This window comes from Balaenoptera musculus, chromosome 5 (assembly GCF_009873245.2).
Source record: "Balaenoptera musculus isolate JJ_BM4_2016_0621 chromosome 5, mBalMus1.pri.v3, whole genome shotgun sequence".
Lineage (NCBI taxonomy): Eukaryota > Metazoa > Chordata > Mammalia > Artiodactyla > Balaenopteridae > Balaenoptera > Balaenoptera musculus.
Genome location: NC_045789.1, coordinates 73,642,315 through 73,669,894, shown reverse-complemented (window position 1 = coordinate 73,669,894; position 27,580 = coordinate 73,642,315). Strand labels below are relative to the sequence as shown.

Below are 27,580 nucleotides of genomic sequence, written 5' to 3'. Positions count from 1 at the left end.
ATAAATAAATAAAATTTAAAAAAAAAAGTATCTGTGATCACACCAAATGGTAAAAATCAGTGTACCTGAAGAAGGGACTAGGAAAACTTACCAGAAACTCCTATAACATAACATGCATGTTTACTATTAAACTACTCAGGTTATACAGGTAAATTCGCACAGCGGTAAAAACAAAAACTGCACAGTACCTATGAAAATACAGTACTTGGTAGACTGATAAAAACAGATTTTATTTTACTTCTTGGATTTTACATAACTGAAAAAATTATTTGATGTATAACATGCAACCTTCACTCTGTAAACCAAAACCAGCACTCCAAAGCCCTGAATAATTTGGGGGCCAGGGGATTATTTCTGTCTCTGAGTATTCCCTTTAGAAAATGATGGTGAGTAAGAGATGTCATGACAACTGACAGAGAACAACTGTTTCTTTCAATTCAACTGTAGACTCTTCAGGGAAAACGCTCATCTTTACAACTCTGTCAATTAGGCAAACACTAAAAACTGCCTCCTGCCCTTCATGCTGATAATGTCAGGGAAGAAAAGTGGCTGATGTAATCCTGAAGATGGAGCTAATGTCCAGAGCCTCATTATCCATTAAGGGAGGCTTTCCCCCTACTTCCACTCTAGCAAAGAGAAGACTGCCGAGGAAGAGCAGATGCTGAATTATCTTCATGTGTGGACTGACAAGAAAGAAACTGTAAAGTCGTTTGAGGGAAAAACCTAGAAAGCCAGCATGAACATAAACTAATTTGAGAAACAGTGCCCTGCTGTATTTTGAAATAATATTCAGTATTTATCTGGAGGGTTTCTTATAATGGAGTAAAATAGAGAATTTCCTGAGGCTAGGAGATTACAATCATCTGAGAAACCACGAGTAAGAATGCGTGCATTTAACTGTAAAGAAGGATATGCAGAACTGCCCACCTATTCCTCACAGTGAGGAATCATCATGGAAATTATGCTTCAAGGTCAGTAAGCTAAATGACAAGAAGATGGTCTGTGCCAATAGTTTAAATGTCAAGCGGCACCGGGCCAAGAAGGTGCACAGATATAAATCGGGCAGTGGCACTGATGTAATTATGGGCTTAGACGAATGAACCACAGTCCTTAGGGGAAAAGAGAGAATATGAAGGTAATTAGAGGAAAAAAGCAGAGGAAAGTTTTTTACTTTTTAAAAAAACCCCTAAAACTCTAAATAAAACTCAGTGTCTGCAGAGGGACCTGCATGGTCCTCAAACATGCATAAAACAGGATGGAGGGAGGAAAGGGCCACCCACATCTTTATAAGCTCAGTGTCAGAGCAGAGCTGCACGTGCGCGGCAGTGTGTGTCCCTCCCAGGGGCCTGGGACCTGGAGGGGCGCTGAGGTCCATGTGACTCGTGAGCATCCAGAACGAGGATCTCAGGAGGGAATTTCGCAAGCACAGAACATATTTTTTTCTCCCTGGACTCTGCTTTCTAGTTTTTCTCTCCCTCTGCTATTGTTTAATTTTGTGGTTCGACTTTTTGAAGAATGGTGGGAGGTACCGTGTTAAGCAATGCTCTAGGAATGAGGCTCAGCTGCGATGAAATCGGCCTCCCACGTCTTTCAAACCAGCTGTGAGTCTGCTTAAAACACAAGGCAGACACAAATACGAAGGCGAGCAGGCAGGACGTCCTGTTCATCCTGGTATGGGCAGCATCTCTCCCCAGCACACAGTCGGCACAGAACGGATGCCGGCTCAAGGGAACCGGTCATTTTATCTAAACAGCTCTGTGGTCCGTTCTGTTTCTGAATAGGAGCCAACAGCCATATCACTTAATGTGCTTTTGAGCAATCTTTTGTTGATCCTTGTGCCTCCGTTAATGAAAGTGACTAAACAACCAAGTCTGGCACAAAATTATCCTGATGGGAGAGCATCAGAGTTGAACATTACTAAGACCTGGTCAAGAGATTTACAAAGGAACCAAGAAACGTCACTGGAGAAGCAGATATTAAAAAATCATGAGTATCCTCATGCTTTTAATTTTTATTTATTTATTTTTAACACCTTTGTTGGAGTATAATTGCTTTACAATGTTGTGTTAGTTTCTGCTGTATAACAAAGTGAATCAGCTATATGTGTACGTATATCCCCATATCCCCTCCCTCTTCTCATGCTTTTTAAATAAGACAGTCAAGAAAATAATTTCCAATTTTTTCTTCATGGTTAAGCAGAGTCTGATTATTACTAATACTAAATATCTGTAAACTGTATTGCCTAAAAGCTTTATAGTAATAGTATTTATTAATACATGCCACAGAGAAGAAAAATTAAATGAAATAATTAGATTCCTAGGAATAATAAGCAACTCTCTTAATGCTCTGAATATAATATAATTTTATAGGCTGAAATGACACTTATCTAGGATATTTATTAAGTATGGTTTAAACTATATTTCACAAAAAAACCCCACTGAAATTTAGGAAATACCTATAAGGCATGGCTTATAAGTTTAGAGACAGTATCATATACAGGATATTTAAGTAAATAAAGCCTGGACAAAAAAAAGTTTTAAAAAGCAGAAGATTCTTTTATTCATAAATATATTTTAAAAGAAAAAATAAAGGCCAATAGTACAGTTTTAAAGATAATGTTAAAAGCACAGATTCTGAGAAATTCTCCGGAAGCCCTGCTAGTATTTCATCTCGCATGAAGAGAAAGCAATTTGAGAAACTGCTACCCAACGCCTAGTCTGACCAGCTGGTAAGATTCAGTAAGTGGGTGGCAAAGAGGAAAATCCTTGCATTTCATGGTGACCAGAGGGAGAGACTGGGCATAGTCATAAATATACTTAAGTTTTAGGAAGACATTGTTAAACAATTTAGTCAAAGACATGAGGAAGATTCTTGACAAGAAGTTCAGGAAGGATTGGAGCTAAATAGTTCACAAAAATACAATTCTATGGAGTAGGTCTTGATACCGCAAAAACAGATTTAATTTAGGATATAGGCAATATTATAAATTAGAGGGCAGAAGATTACATGGTCAATAAACAGCCTTCAGAAAAATGCTCAGCTATTTGGAAAATGATTCAGTTAGTTTCTCCCATCATGCATTCCCCCAAATAAGTCCAAGCAACAGAATCAAAGATTTAAGTGTAGAAAACAGAACCTTTAGAGAAACAACCCTGGATGGAAATGCAGGTAAATAAACACAGAATGGCAAGAAACTTGCCAATTCAAATTATGAACAATAATCATTAATGATTGTCAGGACTCACTTTCAAAACTCTGCTAATAAATGCTATCCCAGTTTGTGAACCCTGAGTGAATGAATTAATAAATAAATAACCTGACATTTATGGATTCTGGATAAAATAACTTCAAGGAACTTTAAAAATCAAGAACTTAGGATCCAGTTGCTCATTACTGAAATCTGACAATACCGGGCTTCCCTGGTGGCGCAGTGGTTGAGAATCTGCCTGCCAATGCAGGGGACACGGGTTCGAGCCCTGGTCTGGGAAGATCCCACATGCCGCGGAGCAACTAGGCCCGTGAGCCACAACTACTGAGCCTGCGCGTCTGGAGCCTGTGCTCCGCAACAAGAGAGGCCGCGATAGTTAGAGGCCCACGCACCGCGATGAAGAGTGGCCCCCACTCGCCACAACTAGAGAAAGCCCTCGCACAGAAACGAAGACCCAACACAGCCAAAAATAAATAAATAAATAAATTAAAAAAATAATCTGTTTAAAAAAAAAAAAAAAATCTGACAATACCATGGAGAACTTACCTGCAGCAAATAACAGCTTTGCACGACAAAGCTAAGTCCAGAAAATACTGCCGTACTCCAAAAGTTAAGGCATACTTGAGGGTTTTCCCATCAATTATAAGAGCAAAGTCATTCTCTTTCCGAAGAGCATCACCAAGGGTAGTGCAGTGACGACTGAGAGTTTCCCTTGTTCCCTGTAAAATTAAACGAAAGATGCCCTCAACATTTACTCCCATTTGGTCTACCAAGGTTGTTCAGCAACTTCTTTTAGTTATTTTTAGTGCTTTTCATGTTTCAAATTGCTTTCACATACCTCCACTCATCTGATTCTCACGAAAGCCCCTCAGAGAAGACTGGACAAACATTATCAGAAAAAGTGAGTGACTCCCTTAAAGCCATACCCTGGTTCCTAGCAGGGTTGGGACTCGACTACACGTCACCCATTCCCCTGCCATCTTTGCTCATTATTCCAACCACACGGTCACAATCTTCTTAAAATATTTTCAGTACATTATCTTGTTAAAGCATAACAACATTGAACTAGTCAAAACTGCTTAGCTATGAATCAAGGGGAAAAGTTGGGGAATATAATTTAAATAATTTATGGGTATTCTTTCAGAAGTTGTCAATGCGACTGAAACTTAATTCTCAAGAGGAGGAAATGTAGTATCTGTAATCTCTTGCCACTTCATGAATTGGTGTCTATAACTTTAATCGTGATTTCATGATGCTGTATTTCAGCTGGGGATGGTGACATGTGGCCTAGTAATCTTGATGGATTGAATAAAAGAACCCCTTCCATCAATGAAGAGTTCACTTTCAGGCACAATAAAAACCTTTAGTGTCAAGGAAGGCTTTGTTCACCTCAGCTATATAGAGAGGCTGTATTTGTCTCCCTCTGTTAAGAACTATTGCTTTCCCAGCTCTTCAAAGGGAAAAAATTTCAAGATACTTAATTTTTCTCCCTAGATCCTGTAGACTCCTCCTAGAACCTGATAGGGACAGCTTCTTATTTCAACGGAGCCCTAACATTATGAAGAAACAGAACACGGGTTCTGCACAGGGAAATGTAAGGAACAATTACCTTCCTATTAGAGTTTTGTTCTGAGTGCTAGTATCTGAGCCCGCAGTTATTTATATAATAAATTTAACAAAGCTATGTTTAGATAATAAAATACACCTATAGTAAAAAATAATACATAATAAATTTTGTTATATTCAAAGGAGATATAATTATTGTTCCAATTTAAGACTGTGGTACAGTTATTTGAGTTATCTTCACAAAGAGGGAAGCAAAGACAGAGGTAATTAAAATTTTACATTGGGGATTTTTGAAGGTGTTTCTACATTCATATTTCAAATGTGGTTCACACTATGTTCTGGAATTTCAGGATCTGTTTATCGAAATAACAGAACTGTGTTGTACCGTAAAGTAAGACTGCCCAACCCTCCGAACACTGGAACTTCATTTAGAACTTCCCCTGTTCCTTGTTACACACAGCGACATGAAGGACCACCATATAGCAGCATTCTTTGCAAAATTTTCTGTTCACACTTTACATCGGGGGGAAAGAGCTGTTTTAATTTACAGGCCTCACTCTCCTATTTCCTACTGGAAATTTTTGGCCCAAGAGAATTTTAAGAAAAGGAGGTAAAAAGTGTCAGCAAGATTCTGCAAGCAAAATTTATCAATGATTATCCGTAGCAGATTACCCTGGATTGTCTTAAAAGCAAATTCCCATAGACGAAATGAACAAACAAGCAGATTAATGCACGGATAAAAAATGGAAATAAAATAAAACAATATTTAGCACGTACCACACACCAGTCATGGTTCTAAGGGCTACACACACAGATACAATACTTCAGTTAACACTTACTACAACCCTGTGCAGGAGGCACAACTATTGTCCCCATTCTGCAGATGATAAGCATGAGACTTAGAGTTTAATTTCCTTGCCCAAAAACACATGGCTACTAAGTAGTGAAACCAAACTCAGAATTAAATTTCTGTACTAGCTAGTCTTTCTCTACATTATCCAGCAAAAACGAAACCAACAGTACCAGGCATAGCAAATCGTAAGTGGAATCCCCATGCCATCTCCCCTGTTGTTTCCCTAGAGCCCTCATCATGTTTCTCATCTTGTCTTTACCACCAACAGAGCCCTCTCTTTACAAAACAAACTTGAAACACAAATCAGGTCTCTTCTTGCTCTAAAATTTTTCAACGGCTTCCTACTGCTTACATGATAAAGTCTAAAATCCAAGTCCAGCTAACTTTCGTTTGCTTTTCTCTTCACAATCTTGACTCCTTTATTCCCTCTCTCTGGACCACCCTTTCCTCCTGAGATATTCCACTATCTTTGAAACCAAGCTGTCCTTCCAAGCCCTCCCAGACTCACTCCATGCTATCATGTGTAATTCACTCTATGCTAGCAAGACCCTCAGTTCCTTGAGGGGAGAGACAATGTTTAATCTGGTTCCCAGCCACAAACAGTGCCTGTAATTACAGATGCTCGGGAAAGACATATTTATGGAATGAGAGCACTGATAAATTTTGATATCACCCCACTGGAAGCACTCCATTTCCCCTCTATTATCACTTCTGATTTGAGAGAGAGACAGACAGTCAGTCAGTCTTCTCCTTCGTGCTCTTTAATTTTCTAGAGAATAATAGGGATTATTACTTCAACAGTCTTTCAAACCAAGGCATTGTCCACTAAAATGCATGTGTGTGTACCTGTGTATTTATTTGCTTGCCTGCCTATCTACCTATCTACTTACCTATCCATCCATCCATCCATCCATCCATCCATCCATCCATCCATCCATCCATCCGCTACTCTGTTTTTTAAAGTTTTGCCCAAGTCACTCCTGATCTGAAAACCCAAATGAAACCTGAGATGTACCTCAGGAGGACTTCAAATTTCTTTATAGATCAGCTGCAAAGCAAGACTCAAAGTCAAGTAGTCCTAACTGTGAAAGCCCCCTCATGAACCAGCCTGTTTGACATAGTCCTGTGCGTCCCATTCTCCCTTCTTCTGAGGGTGTTCTCTAACACCTTAAAATGTATTGAGAACTTATTTGTGGCGTCAGCACCCCTGGGTTTCCTGGCTGATTATCACAGATCTTCAGCAAATCAAAAGGTGTCAGGAGATGTAACAGAGATCACATTTCAGAAGGTGAATCAAAATCTTCGCACAGTGAATTCTCCAGTCAGCCTACCTAGGGCTCAAGGTAACAACAGAAAAGCTGCAAACACTTTCTTATTTTAGTTTACAGTTTTATTTTGTAAGCAGCTCTGTTGTTGGCTGTGTGCTGCCAGTTACATGTTATATTTCACCCTTATTTATACTGCCAGGAGTATGTTAAAATTCTTTTATTTATGAAAGTTTATTGCTTCTCCCTAAGCCTGGGAGCCATACTTTATGGCCATATTGCATTGAAGCTTATCTCCTGTAGCTAGAAATAAATTTATTACTACATTAGCTGTTGCTTTGTTTTCTTTTTGGCTACTGAAGGGGGAAATGTTTAAACATTTAAACTTAGTGACATGTGAAAGTGTAAATATATAAATGAGAAGCTAACTCAGAAAAAGGATAAAAGACCACAGAGTACAACAACATAAAAGCTCTGTATCTCCTTATGCTACAAAGTCTTATTTGTGGGCTGAAAGAAAAGGAGCATTTGTTGCTATAATCAGGGAGAGTCAGAAGTAAAGGCAGTTTGGGGAGACAGACAGGCATTCAGGCGTCTCGCCAGGCGGGGACCCAGGTATGGGAAGGAGCCGCAGGGAAAGCGGGATTTGCCTGCACCTCTCGCAGCCTGCATCCCATGTGGACACGACAGTTGAGCATTCAGCTCTCCTCTCCCTGCCCAGGGGCTGCACCTAGCCAAGCGCTCATCAGGGGCCCTTATGAGCTCCTCCAAGCTCTCCTGCTTTGCCAAGTCACAATTCAGTCCACAGCCAACACTTCTCTGTTCTTAGTCCTGACACCACAGGGACTAAGAAGGGAATAAAATCACCCCCCCCGAGGACAGGCTCTACTCCAGCTCTCCTCTCTTACATGGGTGCTCATTACTGCTGATCTATACTTTCACCCAGGCCTAGCCGATTCCACTGTTCCCAGAGGTTACTCCAGACCTTTTCTTCCCTTCTTCAGACTCCAAATTTGGCTTCTGTTAGTGCAGCAAACATCTACCTGCTTACTGAGAACATTCGTACCAAAAATAATTCTCTCAACTTTCCTCTCTTAACCTCAAAACTTCCCTTTCGGGCTTCCCTGGTGGCGCAGTGGTTGAGAATCTGCCTGCCAGTGCAGGGGACACGCGTTCGAGCCCTGGTCTGGGAGGATCCCACATGCCGCGGAGCAACTGGGCCCGTGAGCCACAACTGCTGAGCCTGCGCGTCTGGAGCCTGTGCTCCACAACAAGAGAGGCCGCGATAGTGAGAGGCCCGCGCACCGCGATTAAGAGTGGCCCCCGCTTGCCGCAACTAGAGAAAGCCCTCGCACAGAAACGAAGACCCAACACAGCCATAAATAAATAAATAAAATTAAAAAAAAAAAAACAAAAAAAAAAACTTCCCTTTCCCTAATCCTCCCTAATTCCTGAGCTGGGGGGAAGACCTGCCTTCTTTTCTCACCTCTGTTCCTCCCTCTTCTCCCCTGCATCTTTATTCTCCCCCACTGTCACTCTTTTTTTCCTTTAAGACTACATATGGAAAGCAATGAACAAATAAATAAGCCAAGAAACATCCCCCTGACTCTAGTTTTCCTGAGTCCTCCAGGTGACATGAATACCTCCACCTTTTGGATTCTCCAAATATGTGTTTATACTTACACAATGTAGAGTGATGTATAATTGCTTATCTGTTTATATCTCTACTTCCCTGCAGGACTGAGGCCCTTGATAAAGAGATGAAATAAAATCAATACAAGCTTGGTAATAAGAGAATAACCAAATTATTAATGATTGGAGAATACCTTGTGGGAAGTTACAATGATTTTGTTGTGTGACCATTTTGAGGATCGTTTTTTGCTGCCTGTAAAACTCCTGTGTAATCTTGGATACTTTTAATTAGAGCAACAAATAAAATGTTAGTGTGCTTATTTTATTGCAGAGGAAATGGAGAACAAAGTGGTGGTTATGATCTAACATCTCCTTCTATCTCATATAACGGAAATTGTCTAATGAATATAATGGAATCAACACCTAGACTAGTTACTTAGTGATCAAGTAGATTATATAATAGTGGATTAATGAGAAGAAAACAATGTGTATTTGGTTTATAAGAAACATGCTTGGAAAAGAAAAAAGAAAGAAAGATGCTTGGCAGATAATTAGGTCAAGCACAATTCCTCACAAAGATAACTCGGACCAAAGGGCCTTAATAAAGTTCTATTTGAATCTTTAGGGTATTAAAGGGTATCTGGCAAAACAGATAACATGTTCATACAGTACCTGTCGGGGAGGGGGAAATTTCCCACCCTCTGCTTCTTGAGTTTTTTTTGCTGGCCTAATAATGAAATTGGCACAAGACAGATTAACAGGAGGGAAAAAAACCCCAATTTAATCAGTACACATGGAGGTCTCATAGAAATGGGACCTAAGAAGTGACCAAAGCAGGCAGTTTTTATACTTTTTAGACAAAGAAACAACAAATTTGTAAAGAATTGACAAGACAGAGACATTTAAGCTTGGGGTAGTAAATCAGTGAGGAAGTAAGAAGTTTTGTTTAAACAGCCTTCTTGGCCCGGAATTTCCTATCTCTAGTGATAAGGATGTCTATCTACCTCCTGGTGCAGGGCAGGTACTTTTCAAATGGGAGATTTATTTCTTGCTTTCTAAAGATAAAGGAGGGTTGGAATGTTCTTCTTGGATTGGCTGTTTCTTAAGTAACTTTAATTCAAAATATTCAATATGCCAGTCTGGCATATTTTAGGGTGGCCTGCCCTGACCCCCAACATACCCTCCAATAAAATAAAATAACAACAATTTTTAAGAAATCAAAGACTGGCAGCTTTATGATAATCTTTTAAAATTACTTTTACATGACCTTTGCCAAGGAAATCTTTGATAAAAATCACAGAGGGCACCCTAGACAATGAACACAATTTTATAGCGAAATAAATTGAAAGCCCTGACTTGTTTGGAAAGTATCATAGCGTGCAAGATGTCGTTTGCATTTTGGCAAAAACTCTGCTTGGAACTCTAAAGAACCCAGAGGCCAGATGTGCAAAGAACATGTTAGGCCACCTAAGAACTATGATTTTGATGGTCCCAAATGTAATGTTGCAGAAAGCACTTGCATAAAAATGGCCCTTTTCAGCCTCTGGCCTTTGGTTTTTCTTCCTGATTCCTTTCAGGGGTTTACAGGACAGATAGTCTTACTTAGGAACATATCCAGGAAACACCCCAGTAGAGAATGGGGAAATATCCCTAAGGAGAGGTAAATAAAAGCCTCTTGCCTTTGACTAGAAGACTAGTCTATTCCAATCTAACCAGCAGAAATGATGTGAAGATTACAGATAGTGTAAAATGTAACACCTAAATGTCGTGGTGTGGGTGTCGTATGGGTGTCGTAACACCCATACCCTGCTCCAGGGCCACAGTTACTTATAGTGACAGAAGAAAATGTGTGATCACTCATCTTATCCCAGAAGGAGTCATCAGCAAGGCTAAGCCAAAGAGCAAAAGTTAAAGGAAAAAAGTATACATATACATACTTATTTAGTTCAAACTATATGTTGGTATTTGGGTCAGAACACAAATAAGCCTTCAGCACCTGTATTTATTCCTGGGAATCTGTTAAGTGTGTGCGGGTCAAATGATAAATTTATGTTTATCATAAGTTTATCATGAGTTCACCACCAGTTAAGTGAAATAAGCATAGAATTTTGGCTAATGCTGAATCACTTTTGGAAGACACACAACTTTTACCCTTGTCAGAATGGACTTAAGTTTATGAAGCCTGTGCTTCTCATTTTAGTAGCAGCACCGTGGGTTTCTGTTTTCTCTTACTTTCCACCAAAAGGACAAAATGCAACATAACGTTACAGGAGAACATCTTGTGGAACAAAGATGGCAACTCTGATGAAATAAGACAACTTGCTGGAGGTTGGGTCACTGTAAAATAACTCTTCAGAACTCGTCAGCTGATGTGCACAAGTTACCAATCAGTGTAGAGAAGGCAGCCATCAACATATAACAAATACGTAACCATAAAAAAGTGGGGCTTTTTTAGTTAGAAAGCCAAGGATGGCCATGAGGGTTCACATGATGCTTCTGGGCACCAGTAACATTTGAAGCAAAACGATGAAGCCACATTGTAAAGGACTTAAGTTCCAGAAGCTGAAACATACCCCATGGCTCAGAACTCAAGGCTTTCCTCACCTTTAGGTGGTTGTGGAATATAAGGTGGAAACAAGCTAATCAAGCATTTTTCACCTCTCTTGGAAAGGAAATATTAGGTGTTTTATTTTGAAAAAAAATTCCTTATGAAGAAACTAAATGAGAAATAAAGAATAGCTTCAATCACTAACTTAAGTAAAGACACCAAGAACTCCAAAATACTTCTGGATCAGGTGGCTCCCTAGGTTCAGCGTTCTACAAAGGATTATATCCCACATTATATGAAAAGGTGTCACAGGTAAGTTTATTTCATGGCCTATCGATACACTTCTTCACCAGGAGTACATATGTATTCCAACCTACCTCGTCCTTATTTATTTTTCCACTTGACTAACTCTAGAAGGCAGTAATATGGAATCAGAATGGCTTGGTTTGAATCGTTGTTCTCCCACTTAACGGCTGTCTTTCTTCAGGCAGGTTACTTAATTTCTCTCAATCAAATTTTTCTCATTCATAAGATTGGGTTAATATCTCTTTTGTAAGGTTATTGTGGTGACAAGATGTGCTAACTCAGGTGTCCTGTCCAGTGCTTGGCTCAGAGGTGATTTCCAGGACAGACTAATTCTTTTCCTTCCTCTGACATCAGGTCTAAGAGAGATGTCAACACCCGATGAAGAATGAATGCTCTGCAACCTGTCAATCACTTCACAACATCAGTGCAATCCAAGTGGTCTATTACTGAGATGATTTTCAGTTTCCTTTTGAAATCTCCTAATGGCAATTTTATTTCAATCTACTTTTTCACTGCTAACACTCAACTCTACTAGCTACTACTTCTTCTACATAAAAACTATCTGGAAACCTGTCTTCCCTCAATTACAGAAAAGATGGCATTATCTCTTCTCATATGGCATGTAGCTCTTGCTAGATGGTAGGAGGACAAATATTTATAAAGTTAACCTAGACTGTTTTTCTTTATCTCTTAATTTCTGTCTCTAACCTGATACAACTCTTTTTTTAAAAAATAAATTTATTTATTTTCAGCTGCACTGGGTCTTCGTTGCTGCTCTCGTTGCGGCGAGTGGGGGCTACTCTTCGTTGCGGTGCGCGGGCTTCTCATTGTGGTGGCTCCTCTTGTTGCGGAGCACGGGCTCTAGGTGTGCAGGCTTCAGTAGTTGTGGCATGTGGGCTCAGTAGTTGTGGCTCGCGGGCTCTAGAGCACAGGCCCAGCAGCTGTGGTGCACAGGCTTAGTTGCTCCGCGGCACGTGGGATCTTCCTGGACCAGGGCTCGAACCTGTGTCCCCTGCATTGGCAGGCGGATTCTTAACCACTGCGCCACCAGGGAGGCCCTGATACAACTCTTGAGCAGAAAATAACTTGAAAGTTACAAAGTTACAAAGGTTTGGCATTTCTCTCATACTATCTATATTTTTTGCAGATGACCACATCAATATATGTTAGACTTTAAGCTCCCATAAAGATACATCAATATATATATATATATGCAGAGTTACATAAAATAGCATTATATGCAAATGAGAGCTTCACAAATAGTAGGTTGAAAATAACTAAGATAAACAAAACACAGAGGACTTATTTCGCTGGCATGTTCTTCAGCTCTAACACCATCAACTTAACTTCTTAGGTATTGATGATTTTTAAAAGCAGATAAATAAATACTTACTGGGGGGGGTGTGTGTGTGAAAAAACCTTAGTTTACCTACTTGGTTTTAAAACCTACTATCAGTTAACTTAAAATGTCAAATAAGAGAATATATATAAAAATCTTAAACTAACACCTATTTTATTAGCTGTTTTGGTGGTTTGTGGCCCCACCTCATCATCATTTAAGACATGAGGTATTTACAAATTTATGGCCAAATAATATTTCATTCTTTCTCTATTTTTGCACTCTCCAAATGTTCAGACCCTAAAATTACAAATCAATGGAACATTCCAACGACATTCTTAATAATACATTCTGACCATATCAAGTATGGACAATGTTAGCACGTTCTTAAAGAGTGAGTTATGATTTCCATGACAGCAACATCGGTAAACCACTGGGTATTATCTTTTCACACTGTATTATTGATTCAGTGGAACACTGGCCATTCCATATAACCCTATGCAACACATATATCAACTACTTCTTTAGCTACTGCAGGCGGTAGTAAGTGGTAAAGAACATATACCTGAAAGTAAAGAGAAATTACATTTATATACAATTGGTCCATTTAGTATTCATCCCCGTCAGGATCACTATCTCTCTTGGACAGTTTCTGACCAGAAAAACCGGTGTTTCTAAACTCCTAGGCTATATTAGAACATAACCTTTAAAAACATACTTGTATAGAACCAAACCAACATAAAGTCATTTTTCCAAAATGGGGAAAGGCAGACAGAAGGTGAAATCATTAAAAACATATGGCCAAAGAGGTCTTCTAAAACAGCTTAGTGGAAGGCAGCCAAGCAAATGCATTTAATCAATACATATTGCTAAATATAATGAAGAGGGAAACAGAGGAAAAAAATTTTTTTCATGCTTTGCTGATACACAGATATGAGCTTTCCAGGGCAGGCGTAGATATAAAACACTGTAATTGAGGAAATGGTCCAATCTCCTAGTAGGGTCATGCCATCTGAAACAGGCCAAAGAATGGAAGAAGCTAAGAAAAGGAAGTTGCAGCGCTGGGTAAATTGCTCTTGGCCCCTGGGCAGAGGTTTGGGATTTGGGGTTATGATAGATTCCATCAGGCAAATAATTCGTTGTGAGGCATCTATTCTCGCTTAGGGTACCCTAGAGAGAAAGGCAGAAAGTGTCCAATCTGGGCCCAAGTCTATCTTTCAGTGTTGGGATGGGGGCACAGAGCAAAGACAGACAAACCCCGGGAAAGGAAGGAAGAGTGAGGTAGGGGATATAATTATATAATTTAAATAGTTTTGTGGATAAAGGCTTTTACCAAAGCCCTCATAGTAATTATTTGAAACCACCACTGAAAGTCTCCTAAACACTTATTTTGAGCTTGTCATTAAATATTCTCCAGCGGCGGCGGTGACTCAAGGGCAGGAGGAAGTGTCCTGGAGGAACTGGATGGGCAGACGTCCAGTCTCTCGTATGGCCTTCAATTCAGCCAGAAGAGGCTGCACAGAATATACAACCGGTTTTTTGAAAATAAGAAAATTACCAAATCAATGGTTTGGAGAAAGTAACAACTGGGGTCTGTGAGAAATTCTTACCCAGAACCACAAAGAAAGCTAACGTTGGGCCCATTTTCCTAATGATTTGAATTAATTAATGTAGGAATACAGAGGAATCATTATCTGCTGTGTTTTCTCACTGCAAATTCCAAATGCACACTATTTCCATTATTTCCTACATCCATTCAAATAAATCTATGTACAACTGTCACAGTAAAACGAAATATAGGGTCGTTCCTGAATTTCATAAATACAAGATGCCCAAACACCACCATCTCCCAGAAGAGCATTCCTCTTCCAGCTGCTCTGCAGTCCTGGTGGTGAGTGGGAGAGGAGGTAGTGACAAGCTGGCAAGTGTGGGGCATGCCTTCCAGAATGCTTTTTTTCTGAGACTGAGTCCCCTTTACCTCTGGAGAAGGAAGGGTTATTTAAGAACAAAAAGAAAAAAAGTTTTGGACTTAGAGCAATCTAGGTCAAAATTCAGGATCCCACAGTCGTTAGCTTTGTGAACTCAAAGTCTCCATCTGTATTTGAGACAGACACCATCATCCGTATAGGAGCAGAGGCTAATGCATGCAGATTTACCTGGCACATAGGTTTCCTGTAAACTGTCAATTTTATGGCTATGCTGATTCATCAAAAGATACAAAAAAAGAGAAGCAAAAAAAGTCACAAGGCATGGTCTGCTCACCTCAAAAATGCCATCAAGCTGTGGGGAGATGGCAAGAGGGCAGACTGGTTAGAAGGCATTTATCCATAATTCTAGGTCTCAGAGAGTCTTAGAAGAGCTCAGATGTTTAGCCAAAAAAAAAGATAAAGAATATTCAGGCTTAGGGGGAGGAAGAATGTCTCAGAACAGCAACACTATGAATCTGTGAACAACTTCACTTAGGGTTCTGAACACAACCCAAGATTACAGAATTTTGTTTGAGCAAAGGGGACACATTTTGTTTTTATGAGACCAAATAATGGGTTTGATGGAACTTTTTCAACTACAGTCTTTGGCTTGTGGCAGACACGGTCTTAAATCAGAGGAACAGAGAACAGATTATTTGTTCTTATGTTATTTTCTTTTTTGGTAATGTTTATATATATATTTTTACTAACCCGTTTCTCTCAAATGTGACAAAGTTGGCTTTCTTCACTGAGAGCTACTTGAAGTAAGCCGTGTGCCAGACAGTATTTGAACAATCATCCTGCAATGGGACATTATAAAAACATATCTTTGCTTTTGATAGGGATACATTAACACCTTAAAAGTTAAACTGAGATCTTAAACATTTTCAGGCCAAAAAAGCTGAAACAGCTTTGCTAATGGCAAAAGAGAATTCACAATACTAAAGTTCCAGAGCTGGCAGTGGAGGAAAACTCAGTGTGGTTTAAAACCTGCCTGAACTATTTTTCAAAGCAATACAAAATGTATTGTATTAGACTCATGGGACATATCAAGACAAAACCTGAAGTAGCCTCAATTCTCTTTTTTCCCCTCCTTTTCCGGAGTCAAGTCAATAACTTGCTTATTCTGGATTTCTTTCAGAAGCCGTTCAACAGTGACTGGTTCCCCAAGCAGTAAGGTTTGTCTGCCTAATACATATAAGTCGAGCTTAAAAGGGTGCAGATGACAACTTCACCATTTATGTCATGAATGCCTGTAAGTTACATTTGAAGCTTACATGGTGTTAGAAAATCAAATTCAGCTAGGAAAAAAAATGTGTAATCCCATAAAGGGCTTTCTTTTACCATGGTGTTGAAAAATATATATTCTTATCCTTGTTAATATGAAATGTGGTTGACAATTCATCTTCTGTAAAATATATGAGTGAGGGAAAACACTGGTATCCATAATCAAACCTAGGCTGGCTTAAGTTCATATTTGCAAATTAAGTAGAGAAATTTAAGTAGTGAGGAGGGCAGCTGTTTAAAATCACCTCTTACAGCAGCTGGCAAAACGAAACTCCCCCTACCCCCAGGAATAATGATGCTAAAAGAAATTATAATGATCATGATAATGGTCCATACTTCTTAAGTGCTTACTAAATGCCAGACATTGTACTTAAAAGGTACTATTTTGTTTAATCCTCACAACAACATCCTAGAGATGGATATTATTATTATTCTTATTTTAGAAGAGTCACTGGTAGCTGATGCTAAGAAAACTCTATTTTCTTAGACTCTGGAATCCAGTGATTTAGATACATCCTCCAGGGCTGCTTAGCACTAGAGGTCAAGTTAACCTTTCAAGACTGGGCATAATAGTATCTGCCTACTAATGTTTTCAGGGGTAAATGTGATTGTCCCTGTAAAATCCTTAGTCCAGTACTTAGTACAAAAAATAAGCACTTATAAACATAAGCTAGTGGTTTTCTTATGACTATAATAGCCACGCATAGAACCCTGCAGGGGTAAGCAGAGTTCCCTTTTCACACAGTCAAAAAGCTGCATTTTCCTTTGGGATCCATACTCTGCTTCCTTATATTGGGTGCTGACGCCTCATCAGGCTAAATGTAAATGTCAACAGAAGCAGAAACTGAAAAAACTGTGCCCAGATGATCAGAAGGAGAGGTGGGCAGGGCTTCTCAGGAGTTAAACTTGGGAACACTGGAAGCCTTTTGACTCTGAGTGGAAGAAATTTATTTCTCCAAGTTCCTTACATACATATTTAACCATCATTTCTGTTGATTCAATAAATATATAGTTAGTAATTTTCCTCTCTGCCGCTTTTTGTTTCCTAGGGAAGCCAGACAGTAGAAAAGAGGAGAAAAAACAACGAGAACAAATTTAAGATCCAGCCCTACCTCTTAGGACAGATCCCACAACTCTCCATATAAAAAAGGTGCTAAAAGGAGGAGAGGCCAAGGTTACAGGTATATCATGTGAGACTCAAGAAAGATGATTTGGGTACCTACAGAGTTAATGGCTTAAGAAATTATGGTTCCTCCCACCTACCCAGACTTGACAAATGAGGGCAGTGAAATCCTGAGCTATCTCAATGAAACAGTCTTCAATTTCTTTCTACCTTTTAGAAAAAGTTAGGTCATATCCATCAAAAAAAATATTCTGGGTCACCTGAAAGTATTTCCAGAGATTCACAGAGTTGGTATGCCATGGGGGATATGAATACTATAATAATCACACTCCTTAATATAACATCAACTCAGTCCTTCCAGAATTGTTTTACTACGTTTTGAAAGATGCTGTAATCAGACACTGGGAGTTAAAGATAGGTCACATAGGAGGTTCCCTAGTTCTTAGCTCACATTTTCAGATGTTTCCAGTTTTAACAGACAGGATCTAGGTCATTAAGTGGAAGGGGTTTCTGTGAATTTAATGGGATATTTCCTGGGCATTTCTGTAGAGTTAGGGAAGAAGTACAAAATATCCTTCAAGCCAGTAATTTAAAATTCGTGCTTTTGCAGACCCTTAAGAAAATGTCTCATACCAAGATCATAATCAGAACCCCTAACAAAGTGGTTCAAAGTCACATGATAGAAAATTCTGTTACCTAACAAATATCTAATAGATTTTGATCTACTTTAGATTATTAAAGATGCTCCTCCATGAAATTCTTACTTTCTAAATTAAAACAAATATGATCAAGCTTTTTAAGAAACTCTTTTGCTGATACTGTCAGGTAACTGGATGAGAACACCTAGCTTTGCTCTCAGGCATCACACTAGCAGGGCGTGCTGCTTTTGCTGTGAAAGGAACCGGGAATGTGCAGAGGCAGAAAAGCCCATCAGATTTCTGTATTAGGTCTGTAGAGCAAGCCTTCAACGTAGACTATTTTTCTACACAATTTTGTAACATATCCTTTTTACAAGTGCCATGCCTTGTGCTAACCATACCAATCCAAGGGTAACATCATCCTCACCTGAAAGGCAGCACAAGTGGCTCAGAGAAGTTATCTAATTTCACTTTGCCCAGGGTGCCCCACTCAGGTGGGGCAGAACTGTACCTTAACCACTGCTACTGCACAGAATGATTTGAGTACATTAAAATCGTCACTTGACAAAACTCTGAACACCCACAATTTATTTCCTATTATATTAATATTATTTCCTAAGATGGCATGTTCCTAAGTTTATCACCTAAATGTTAATTATTCTTTGTGCTGATGGAGTGGTAACCCTATCTCTTATTATTATCAGTACAATTTGAACACATAGGATGCTTTTCTTTTCCATGGCAATGAAAAATAAATAATGATTTACCTAGACTCATTCTAATGATCTGCCTGAAATCTCAGCCATGGGTTGTATGACACAAGATCTGAAGGAGCGATGATGCAAAGTGCTGTTTCCTTTCCTGCTGAGAAGCAAATGAGTTTGCCACAGCAGGTCTGACCCCAGACAGCCAGATTTGTAAAGTCACCACTTAACTCCCTGGGAGAAAAACCTTCTCCAGACAGCAGTGCGAGAACCCAGGGTAGTCTGGAGCTGGATGAGTCAGTGTCAATTCATTCAGCCATAGTGTTTGCCTGTGATCTTCCACACCTAACTGGCACTTGAATTGCTAAGGACATTTCTAAATACTTTGCTCTTTAAGTATCAGATATGATCGATTACTACCAAACTTAAAACTGATACACAACCTTTTTTTGTTTTTAAAGGAAGCCCTTAATTAAACCTTATTCAGTGACTCACTTCTCAAATATTTATGGAGTATGAACTATGTGCTAGGCAACTTGCTGGGGAGTGAGAGAGAATGGCAAACCAAAACAGACAGACGGGTGTCCCTGCTCTCATTGAAATTGAGTATTCCCCTGAGGCTCTATGTTTGCTCCTGCAGCAATAGGTAGTGCAAGTACCTCTGAGGTGTTTATTACTTTAAAAAAAAAAATTTATTTATTTATTTGGCCACGTCAGGTCTTCCTTCGTTGAGGCACGCGGGCTCAGTAGCTGCGGCACTAAGACTCTCTAGTTGTGGCGCATGGGCTCCAGAGTGTGCAGGGTCAGTAGTTGTGGCGCGTGGGCTTAGTTGCCCCATGGCACGTGGGATCTTAGTTCCCTGACCAGGGAGTGAACCCGCATCTCCTGCATTGGAAGGCGGATTCTTAGCCACTGGACCACCAGGGAAGCCCCACTGAGGTGTTTATTACTTTTGAGTTGCCATCTTGGAAACTTCAAAATGGAAATAAATGCCACTGTCTTAACAATACATGATTCAGTACATTGAATATTTCTGGTATTTCAGTTTTCTCTTTTTTTCTTGAGATTGCTATTTACATCACTTGATACTTAAAACACTTCAAGACTGTGTTTGTCTAAGAGTTGGAGAAAAATGATGAATCAGATGAAAACAAAAGAAGCAATGCTAGCACACTCTACATAAAGTGAAAACCTAAATCCAGACAAAAAGGATGTCAAATCAAGCATGGTCATGCTTTTGCTTTGACCTCACAGGTCCCACTTCTGACTTCCTTCAAGTGTCAGAAAACCTGGGTACTACGTGTAACCCATGATGCTGACAAAGGCCTAATGGTCTACAGGGATTACGGGGATGTTTACACTGAGGGTCTTGTAATGTTGTGAACAACTGCAACCCAGTTCTGGAACCACCTTCTATGGCTCCTTCTCAGGGACCCCATGGGATAAGTTTCCCTGAATTTCACACCACATTGCTGGCATTGGTGCCCCCATTTCCTCCTCCCTAACTCTTATCCTGGTCCCTTACCTGCACCCCATGCCTCCCACCCTTCCAACTTGCCTGTGTAGAACTGCTTCTACACATCACACCTCTTTTAAGAGACTGATGTAATTGCTTCCCTCGCCTATGAAGGCAAATTCTCAAACCTGGCCCAGCTTTCCACAGCTGACCCGAGACTAGCTCTCCAGTTTTAACCCTCCTCTGTCATTTCTTTATGGCTGCCTTATAAATACTGTGCCACCATTAAAATGAATTAGGTAGCTTCACACAGACCATTATAAAACAATTGTTCAGATATATTAAGTGAGAAAAGCAAAGTGCAGTATCAAGCAGTGTGGACAGCATGCTGCAATTTGTGTTTAACAACAAAGGATGTGTCCACAGACATGCACATATATCACTTAGGTAAGTCAGAACATCTCTGGACAAACACATAAGACTGGAACTGGTGACCGTCCCTAGGGAGGTAAACGAGTAGGCAGGGTGTAAAGGTGGGAGATTCATTTTTTGCCACCTATACTTTCCCTTTCTGTAACTTTTAAATTTTACATTCTGTGCCTACATTTATTCAAACAAAACATACTTAAAAAATTATAACCTTGTGCTCAAGTTTAATGTTCCTCTTTTATGCCCCAAATATGCCTTGAACTTACCTGCAGTAACTTTCTGCTTTTTCTGCTTTTGTCCCCCTTACTCAGGTACTCACTTCTATGTAACTAAATGCCACTTACTTTGTAAATAGTTCCTTAAACATCGTGATATTTTCACAGCAAGCTATCTACCTTATTTACATATCTGTTACTTGTATGCACTTTACTTCCCTTATTATTTATAAGCTTCTGGAGGGCTGGCTTTTTTTGTGTGTGTGTGTGTGGCTGTGTGTTTAGGATTAAAGCTTCGTTCACAAAAAGCACTTCCCCAATAATTAAAGGCATAAACAACTCTCATAATTGCAAAATCATATATTATTCTTCAGGCTACAAGGCGCTTAAAGATTTCACAAGAAAGGGAAGAGTATCACAAGGACTGTTTTCAGGACAAATAAAGAGATCGTCATTCCAGTTTAAAAATCAGAAGCTAAATACTTCTTACATGTAATTTGTTTTATATCCAACTTCAAAACATCTGCCTCTTCATCATCCCTTCTACAGAGCTGGTCTCGGCTTCTCCAACATCCCTAATTAACAGGTTTGCTCTGCTCTGCTCTTTGCGTCTCAATGACTATTTCAAGCAGTTGTATAATCATCTCTCCTGTTCTGTCTCCCACCTTAAATTGTAAATACTCACCTTTCCTTTAAAATATTTACGGGTTATTTGACCTACTTTCTTTTTTTTTTGTTAACTTTTATTTTACACTATATTCTAAAAAATCTTTCCCTCTTTTCCAAATATAACTTCATGTGATCACAGCCATGAAAAAATACATCCTAGGAATTCATATTTCAGCCCAGAAGTTAGGACATTAAAAAAAAAAACTTGAGGGCTTCCCTGGTGGCGCAGTGGTTAAGAATATGTCTGCCAATGCAGGGGACATGGGTTCCAGCCGTGGTCGGGGAAGATCCCACATGCCACGGAGCAACTAAGCCTGTGCGCCACAACTACTGAGCCTGCGCTCTAGAGCCCGCGAGTCACAACTACTGAGCCTGAGTGCCACAACTACTGAAACCCGCGTGCCTAGAGCCCGTGCTCTGCAACAAGAGAAGCCATCGCAATGAGAAGCCCGCGCACCGCAATGAAGAGTAGCCCCCGCTCGCCGCAACTAGAGAAAGCCCTCGTGCAGCAACGAAGACCCAACGCAGCCAAAAAAATAAATGATAAAAAACAAAAAACAACTTGACTATTGGTTATTTGGTGTTGTTCAATAGCTTTCACATTTTTTAAAAAGAAGCACAATATCAACACTGGAAGCTAAAGCAGACATTAAATGCTTAATATACAAAACACCCAGGCAGATACAAATAAGTTGCAGTCACTCAGCAACCTCCTGACATAATGCTTTTGTAAAGCAGCTTTCTTGTCTCACAACATTAAGCAAATCATTTAGCAATTTCTTTTAGCTGTCATAGACACAAAGCTAGCATCTATTTACATCAATGGTTCAAAACAGTGTATGTTTGTTCTAGCAGAACAATAGTAGTAAGGTATCTTTTAACCTCAGGAAAATAAAATATTTCCACAGCTAGCTGAATATAAAATAAAATGCTACAAGACAATTTAGTTATTAAAGGTTTTTTTTTTTAAAAAAGATAATCTTACTTACATCAAGAGAGCCTTCATTTATAACAATCATTCCCATGTTCTTCCTCAAAAGTTTGCAGGAGTGTCCTACGTCCAAACAGAGTAAATTGATTAATATAATTAATTTCTCTAGAGAGAAGAGGTGAAGACGTTAAAATGATAATAGTACAAAATTCTAAATTCTATTATTTATCTATTTTATTTGATAAAATTAAAATTTTATCTATTTTAATAGAAGTGATGGCAGTCAGCTGTTCTCTAGGTTTGCAGGAATTTTAAAACAGAAATGCTCTTGCTTGCTGTTAAGAGGGTAAGATACAAGGACATTACCTGGAGTGTTAAGGCTGTCTTGGTAAACAAATATGGAAAGAGATTATAGTAAGGATTCTCAACGTCCTGAAAACTGATAAATGTTATGGAATATCCTTCACGATGACCAACACAAAGAGCAGAAGATGGGCCAGTGGTTGTTTTGGGAGAAGGGTTCAGGAGGGTTGTCTGGCTCTCTCTTGGACCAGTGATCCCATCACAATCTTCCTGCCCTTGGATTGCATCACATCCTCTACTCTCCTGCCCTCTCTTGCTTTGCTATACTTGCCGCAGGGCAAAATTACCTGCTGATTAAACCAACTCGGCCCACTCTGCACCTGTCTGCCTACAGCTGAACGTGGCTGGAGAAAAACAGGCAACCTTGTTGGCGGGCCTCACATTTAACACAATACCATCTACACTCACTCCCTGTGTGATCTCATTCCTTCCCAAGGTTTTAAATACCATCTAAATGTTGACCATTCTAGAACTCATAAATCCCATTCAGACCTCTTTCCTGAATTCTAGACTCTCACATGCCAGTGCCTACTTAATAGCAGACATTTAGGTGTAAAATAGGCATCTCAAACTGAACATATCCAAAAACCAGGCTCTTAACCTTCCCCCAGAAAACCCGTTTCTCCTTTAGTCTTCCTCATTTGATTAATGGCAACTCCATCCTTCAGTTGCTAAGGCTAAAAGATCTTGAAGTTACCCCTGATTCCTTTCTTTCTTCCATACCCTACATCTAATCTATCAATCAATCCTGTTGGCTCTACCTTCAAAATCCATCCAGAACCCAACAATTTCTCACCACCTCTACTGTTATCACCTGGGTCCAAGCCACCACCGTATCTGATCTGGATTAATTCAATAGCCTCTGGCCTTCCTGCTTCAACACTTGCTTTCCTTTGAGTCTACTCTGTCTAGCAGCCAGATGGATATATATATAGTTTTGCTTTGTTTTGTTTTTAACAGGAAAGTCAGATCAAGTGTTTCCTCTGCTCAGTTCAGTACCATCCAATGGTTTCCCATCTCACTCAGTGTAAAAGCCAAGTCTGGACAACGGTCTGGGAGGCCCATCCAACCTGGGCTCTGCTACACTGCTGACCTCTTCTCCTCCCCTCACACTTTGCATTTCTGTTCTTTCTCTAGAACAGAAGACAGCTCTCCCGAATCATCCAAGTGACATCTCTTCCTCTCTTAGGTCATTCCTGAGATGTCGCCTTCTCAATAGTTCTTCTTGACTTCCTGATTTAAAACTGAATCCCTCTGTGCAATGCCCTATTCTCCCTTCCTTGTTTTATTTTTCTTTAGAGCAATTATTGCCATCGAATATACTATGTGTCTTTCTCATTTACTTTATCGTCTGTTTCCTTGACTAGGATTTGAGCTCTGAGGGCAGAGACTCTGATACGTTTTGTTCCCTGTTCTTAACTGATGCCTGGCACCATAGGCACCATCATCATTTGCTGAATGAATGAATCTTACCTTCCCTTTTCTAGGAACAATTATGGCCTAAGATTCTAAAAGTTAAATGTTGCCAGAAACCACCACCATCCTCTCCTTTCCAGAGGAACTTTCATAATGGCTACATATCTGGAACCATCTTGAGGACTGCTTATTTTGCCCACATATTACTCTTTACCACCATGCATTTTTCCTCTATCTGTAGTCATGTTGCTTTATCATATCAGTGTGTTCCAGGTCTCCTGATTCTGAAGAATTCTGTATTCTCATACATCTTCTTTCCATTTTGTCTCTAACACCAGTGATAATTTTTATAATCAAAATTAACAACTTGTTTGGCCTGTAGGTTTAAACTTCTACTGGCTAGGTTTCTTTTAAAAATTAATTTTCCTCTATTAACAACATCAATTTACTATAAATTTATAGTATTTATACTATTTAATATAAATACTATATTTATAAATACAGTATTTATCACAGAATACTGTCATTACTCACACTTCTAAAAGGAGTATTAGTTATATGTTTTTAGATACATGATACTTGATGACTTTCTAAAAATGTGGTTTCATCTTGTGAATACCGCTGAAATGCTTTCTTTAGTTTTGGGAGAGTTTTGCATGCAATTCATATCATCAATATCATCCAGAGGTTACTGTCATGGTTCACAGTGTTCAGGCAACAAACTATTACTGAATTTGGGGAAAAAAGCAATATTTTTCTTGCATATTATTGGTACTATAGGCCTGTAACAGCGAATATTAGCTTTCTCCTCTGTTACAGACTGAATTGTGTCCCCACCTCCCCATTCATATGTTGAAGCCCTAACTGACACTGTGAATGCATTTGGAGATAGGGTCTTTAAGGAGCTACTTACAGTTAACTAAGGTCATAAGGGTGATCCCTAATCCAACAGGACTAGTGTCCTTATAAGAAGAGGAAGAAACACCAGATGCTCTGTGAGAATGCACAGAGGAAAGGCCAGGTGAGGACACAGAGAGAAGGCGGCCATCTGCAAGCCAGGAGGAGAGGTCTCAGGAGAAACCGACCTGCTGACATCTTGATTTGGACTTCCAGCCTCCAGGACTGTGAGGAGATAACCTTCTGTTGCTTAAGTCATCTAACCTGTGGTATTCTGTTATGGCAGCCTGAGCTGCCTAATACAACCTCCTTCTGCAAAATTGGAATTAACTGTAGGATGAAAGAACACTGGCAAGAACCTTACTTCCTATCTCACAAATAACCTTTGGTCACAGAAACAAGTGTCGGTATACAAGCCTGCCATAATCCCCGCCTCCAGACTTTGGCAGATAACTGCAGAATGGTTACCTACATGTGTCAATTATGGATGGGAGGTGGGGCTAGGCAGGGATACAAAGGTGAGAGAGGGCGTTACATAGTTGCAAGAGCTGAAGTTTGGCTGTATATACAATCGTTGCACATTTAAAGGGGCACTGCGGCCATAAGTAAATAGACAAGCCCAATGATATTAACAAATATGGAAATCTCAAAATACCAAATCTTTCAAATCTTGAAATATCTCAAATCTATCTTCTAAAATATCTCAAAACATGTTAAAAAGCACCATGACTTAAAGTTTAAACTAGGTGAATTACCAATGTTAATGGCAGTTTCCTGCTTGTCTCCTGTAAGGATCCAGATTTTGATGTCTGCTTTCATTAGAGTTTCTATGGTTTCAGGCACTTGATCTTGTAATTTATCCTCAATGGCTGTGGCTCCAAGTAGCTGAAGATTCTGGAGAAAGAGAGTGGCAACATTTTTAAGATTAAAAAAAAAAACACAACAGTTTAGATTCTTTAAGAATGAAAAATTGAAGTGTATATATGTTTCAAAATCAGAGACTAAATGATAATTCATGAATTTGTTGTAAATTCTAAATACCCCATTGAGTTTTCTCTGTCAAGGATCCCTAACTTTCATCCAGTACTTTTGGCAGGAGACTTAGGCTTCCTGAAGCTACCTGTCTTACCTTACTCCTCCCTAAGGTAAGGAACTGATTCTAAAAACACACACACAAATGTAGAAGGGGGGAATCAAAAACAGTTAAAAAGGAGCAGGCAGCTATTAAGAAAAAATAAAAACAAGAACTATGGAAGATCACCACAGTGAAGAAGTAATCTAACTGACCTGTTTGAAAAAGAGTAAGGTTACAGGCTGACACTATTAAATTGTAATTTGATGCAGTGTCAGGAAATGTAGACACAAAATACAGAGAAAGGATGAAGAAAGGAGCAATAAACAAAGTGATAGCATTAGTCTCTGAAAGAAAGAACAGGCTGAGTGTTTTTCACATGGTTCCATGTTTGCATAGTGGAAGGCCAGAGTCCAGTAAAGATCTCTTGCTCCTTAGATGGTATCTTTCATACAAGACTGAACACAACTAAAACACTCTGTGGAAAGCTGTTCTCATCTCTGACAAAGAAGAAGAATGGTTTCTTCTCTCATCGTCCTAAATGGAGGGAAAAGTGAGAACAATCTCCTGGCTGTTAGGGAAACCTGGCCTGCCAAATGGAAGCAGATAATGGTGTTCTCGGTCCTAAATACAGAGGAATGGGCAATGATGGACTAAGATTTAAATCTTTCTTTCCATCATGTGACCAGGCATTGTCACTAGTGGGTTCCCTTCCCAAAGGTGTTCTGCAAGCCACAACCAACTGATTCTCAGTCTTACCCATTTTCCGCATAACCTAACCTCCAGAATGAACTACTTCAGCATTTATCTTTCTTCTCAACTATGTTCTCCCTCCTTGCCTTCATTTTTTTATTTACAATATCAGACAAGGACAGACTAGATATAAGGGAAATTACTGCAAAGGATAGTGTCTGGGTTGATAATAACAAAGAAAGCATTCCACTTTCTATTTTTTCCTTTAAGTCCTATTTACTTTTCATCACAATTCAAGTCTAAAAATAGCCCCAAGTCTTGGTAGGCATGGAAAATAAAGTTAAATATATATACAAACACATAAGAGTGAGTGTGTGTAGTTGATGAGTATATTGCTTAGGAATGTTTTTGGCTATAAATAATAGAAAAAAATCTGACTGAAAGTGGCTTAAATAAAGACTCCTATTTCTAACATCTTTAGTACTGAAGTGGGTAGCTGTGGGTATAAGATCGTTGGCTTGACCATATTTCCACGCATTCTCCAGATCTCTCTCAATGTCTCAAGGTGGCTGCCACAGCTGTAATTATAACAGCCACAATGAAGACAAGAAAAAGGTGGTAAAACCAACTGTATCCACCTCTTATTTGAAAAGCAAAAGGGTTTCTAAAAGTCCTCAGTGTATTTCCAAATACAGCAACGGGTCCGATGGTGCTACATGGCCATGCCGAACTGTTAGTATTTAGCTTTTCCAGCCTCAGTGGAGGGGCAAGGCAGAAGCGCAGTAGGAATAGGTGTTAAATTAGCCGGCCTGCAGTCTCTGCCACAGGGCTTAAATATAGATGGGCGAGCCTATGCATCAGTGTTAGTATACACACGCATGCATGTGTTTACGGGCGTAGGTATGTGTACAGACACACACACATCCACCACGGCCCTGCCTGGTGAAACGTGGCTCATCCTGGAAGTCTAAAAGAAGTTTTCTTTTACGTCTTAAAACAAGTT

General features: G+C 39.5%; 1 protein-coding gene across 6 annotated transcripts in view; it reads right to left on the bottom strand.

Moving 5' to 3' along the window:
* The window catches only part of ATP8A1 (ATPase phospholipid transporting 8A1), a 236,182-nt gene that overhangs the window by 77,817 nt on the left and 130,785 nt on the right, over positions 1-27,580 (bottom strand). For all 6 annotated transcript variants that reach the window (XM_036852631.1, XM_036852633.1, XM_036852630.1 and 3 more), the window contains 3 exons: positions 25,568-25,706; positions 22,195-22,259; positions 3,755-3,927 (listed from right to left, as the gene is read on the bottom strand). In XM_036852631.1, the coding sequence (XP_036708526.1) occupies positions 3,755-3,927; positions 22,195-22,259; positions 25,568-25,706 (377 nt within the window). The remainder of the gene's footprint in view (positions 1-3,754; positions 3,928-22,194; positions 22,260-25,567; positions 25,707-27,580) is intronic.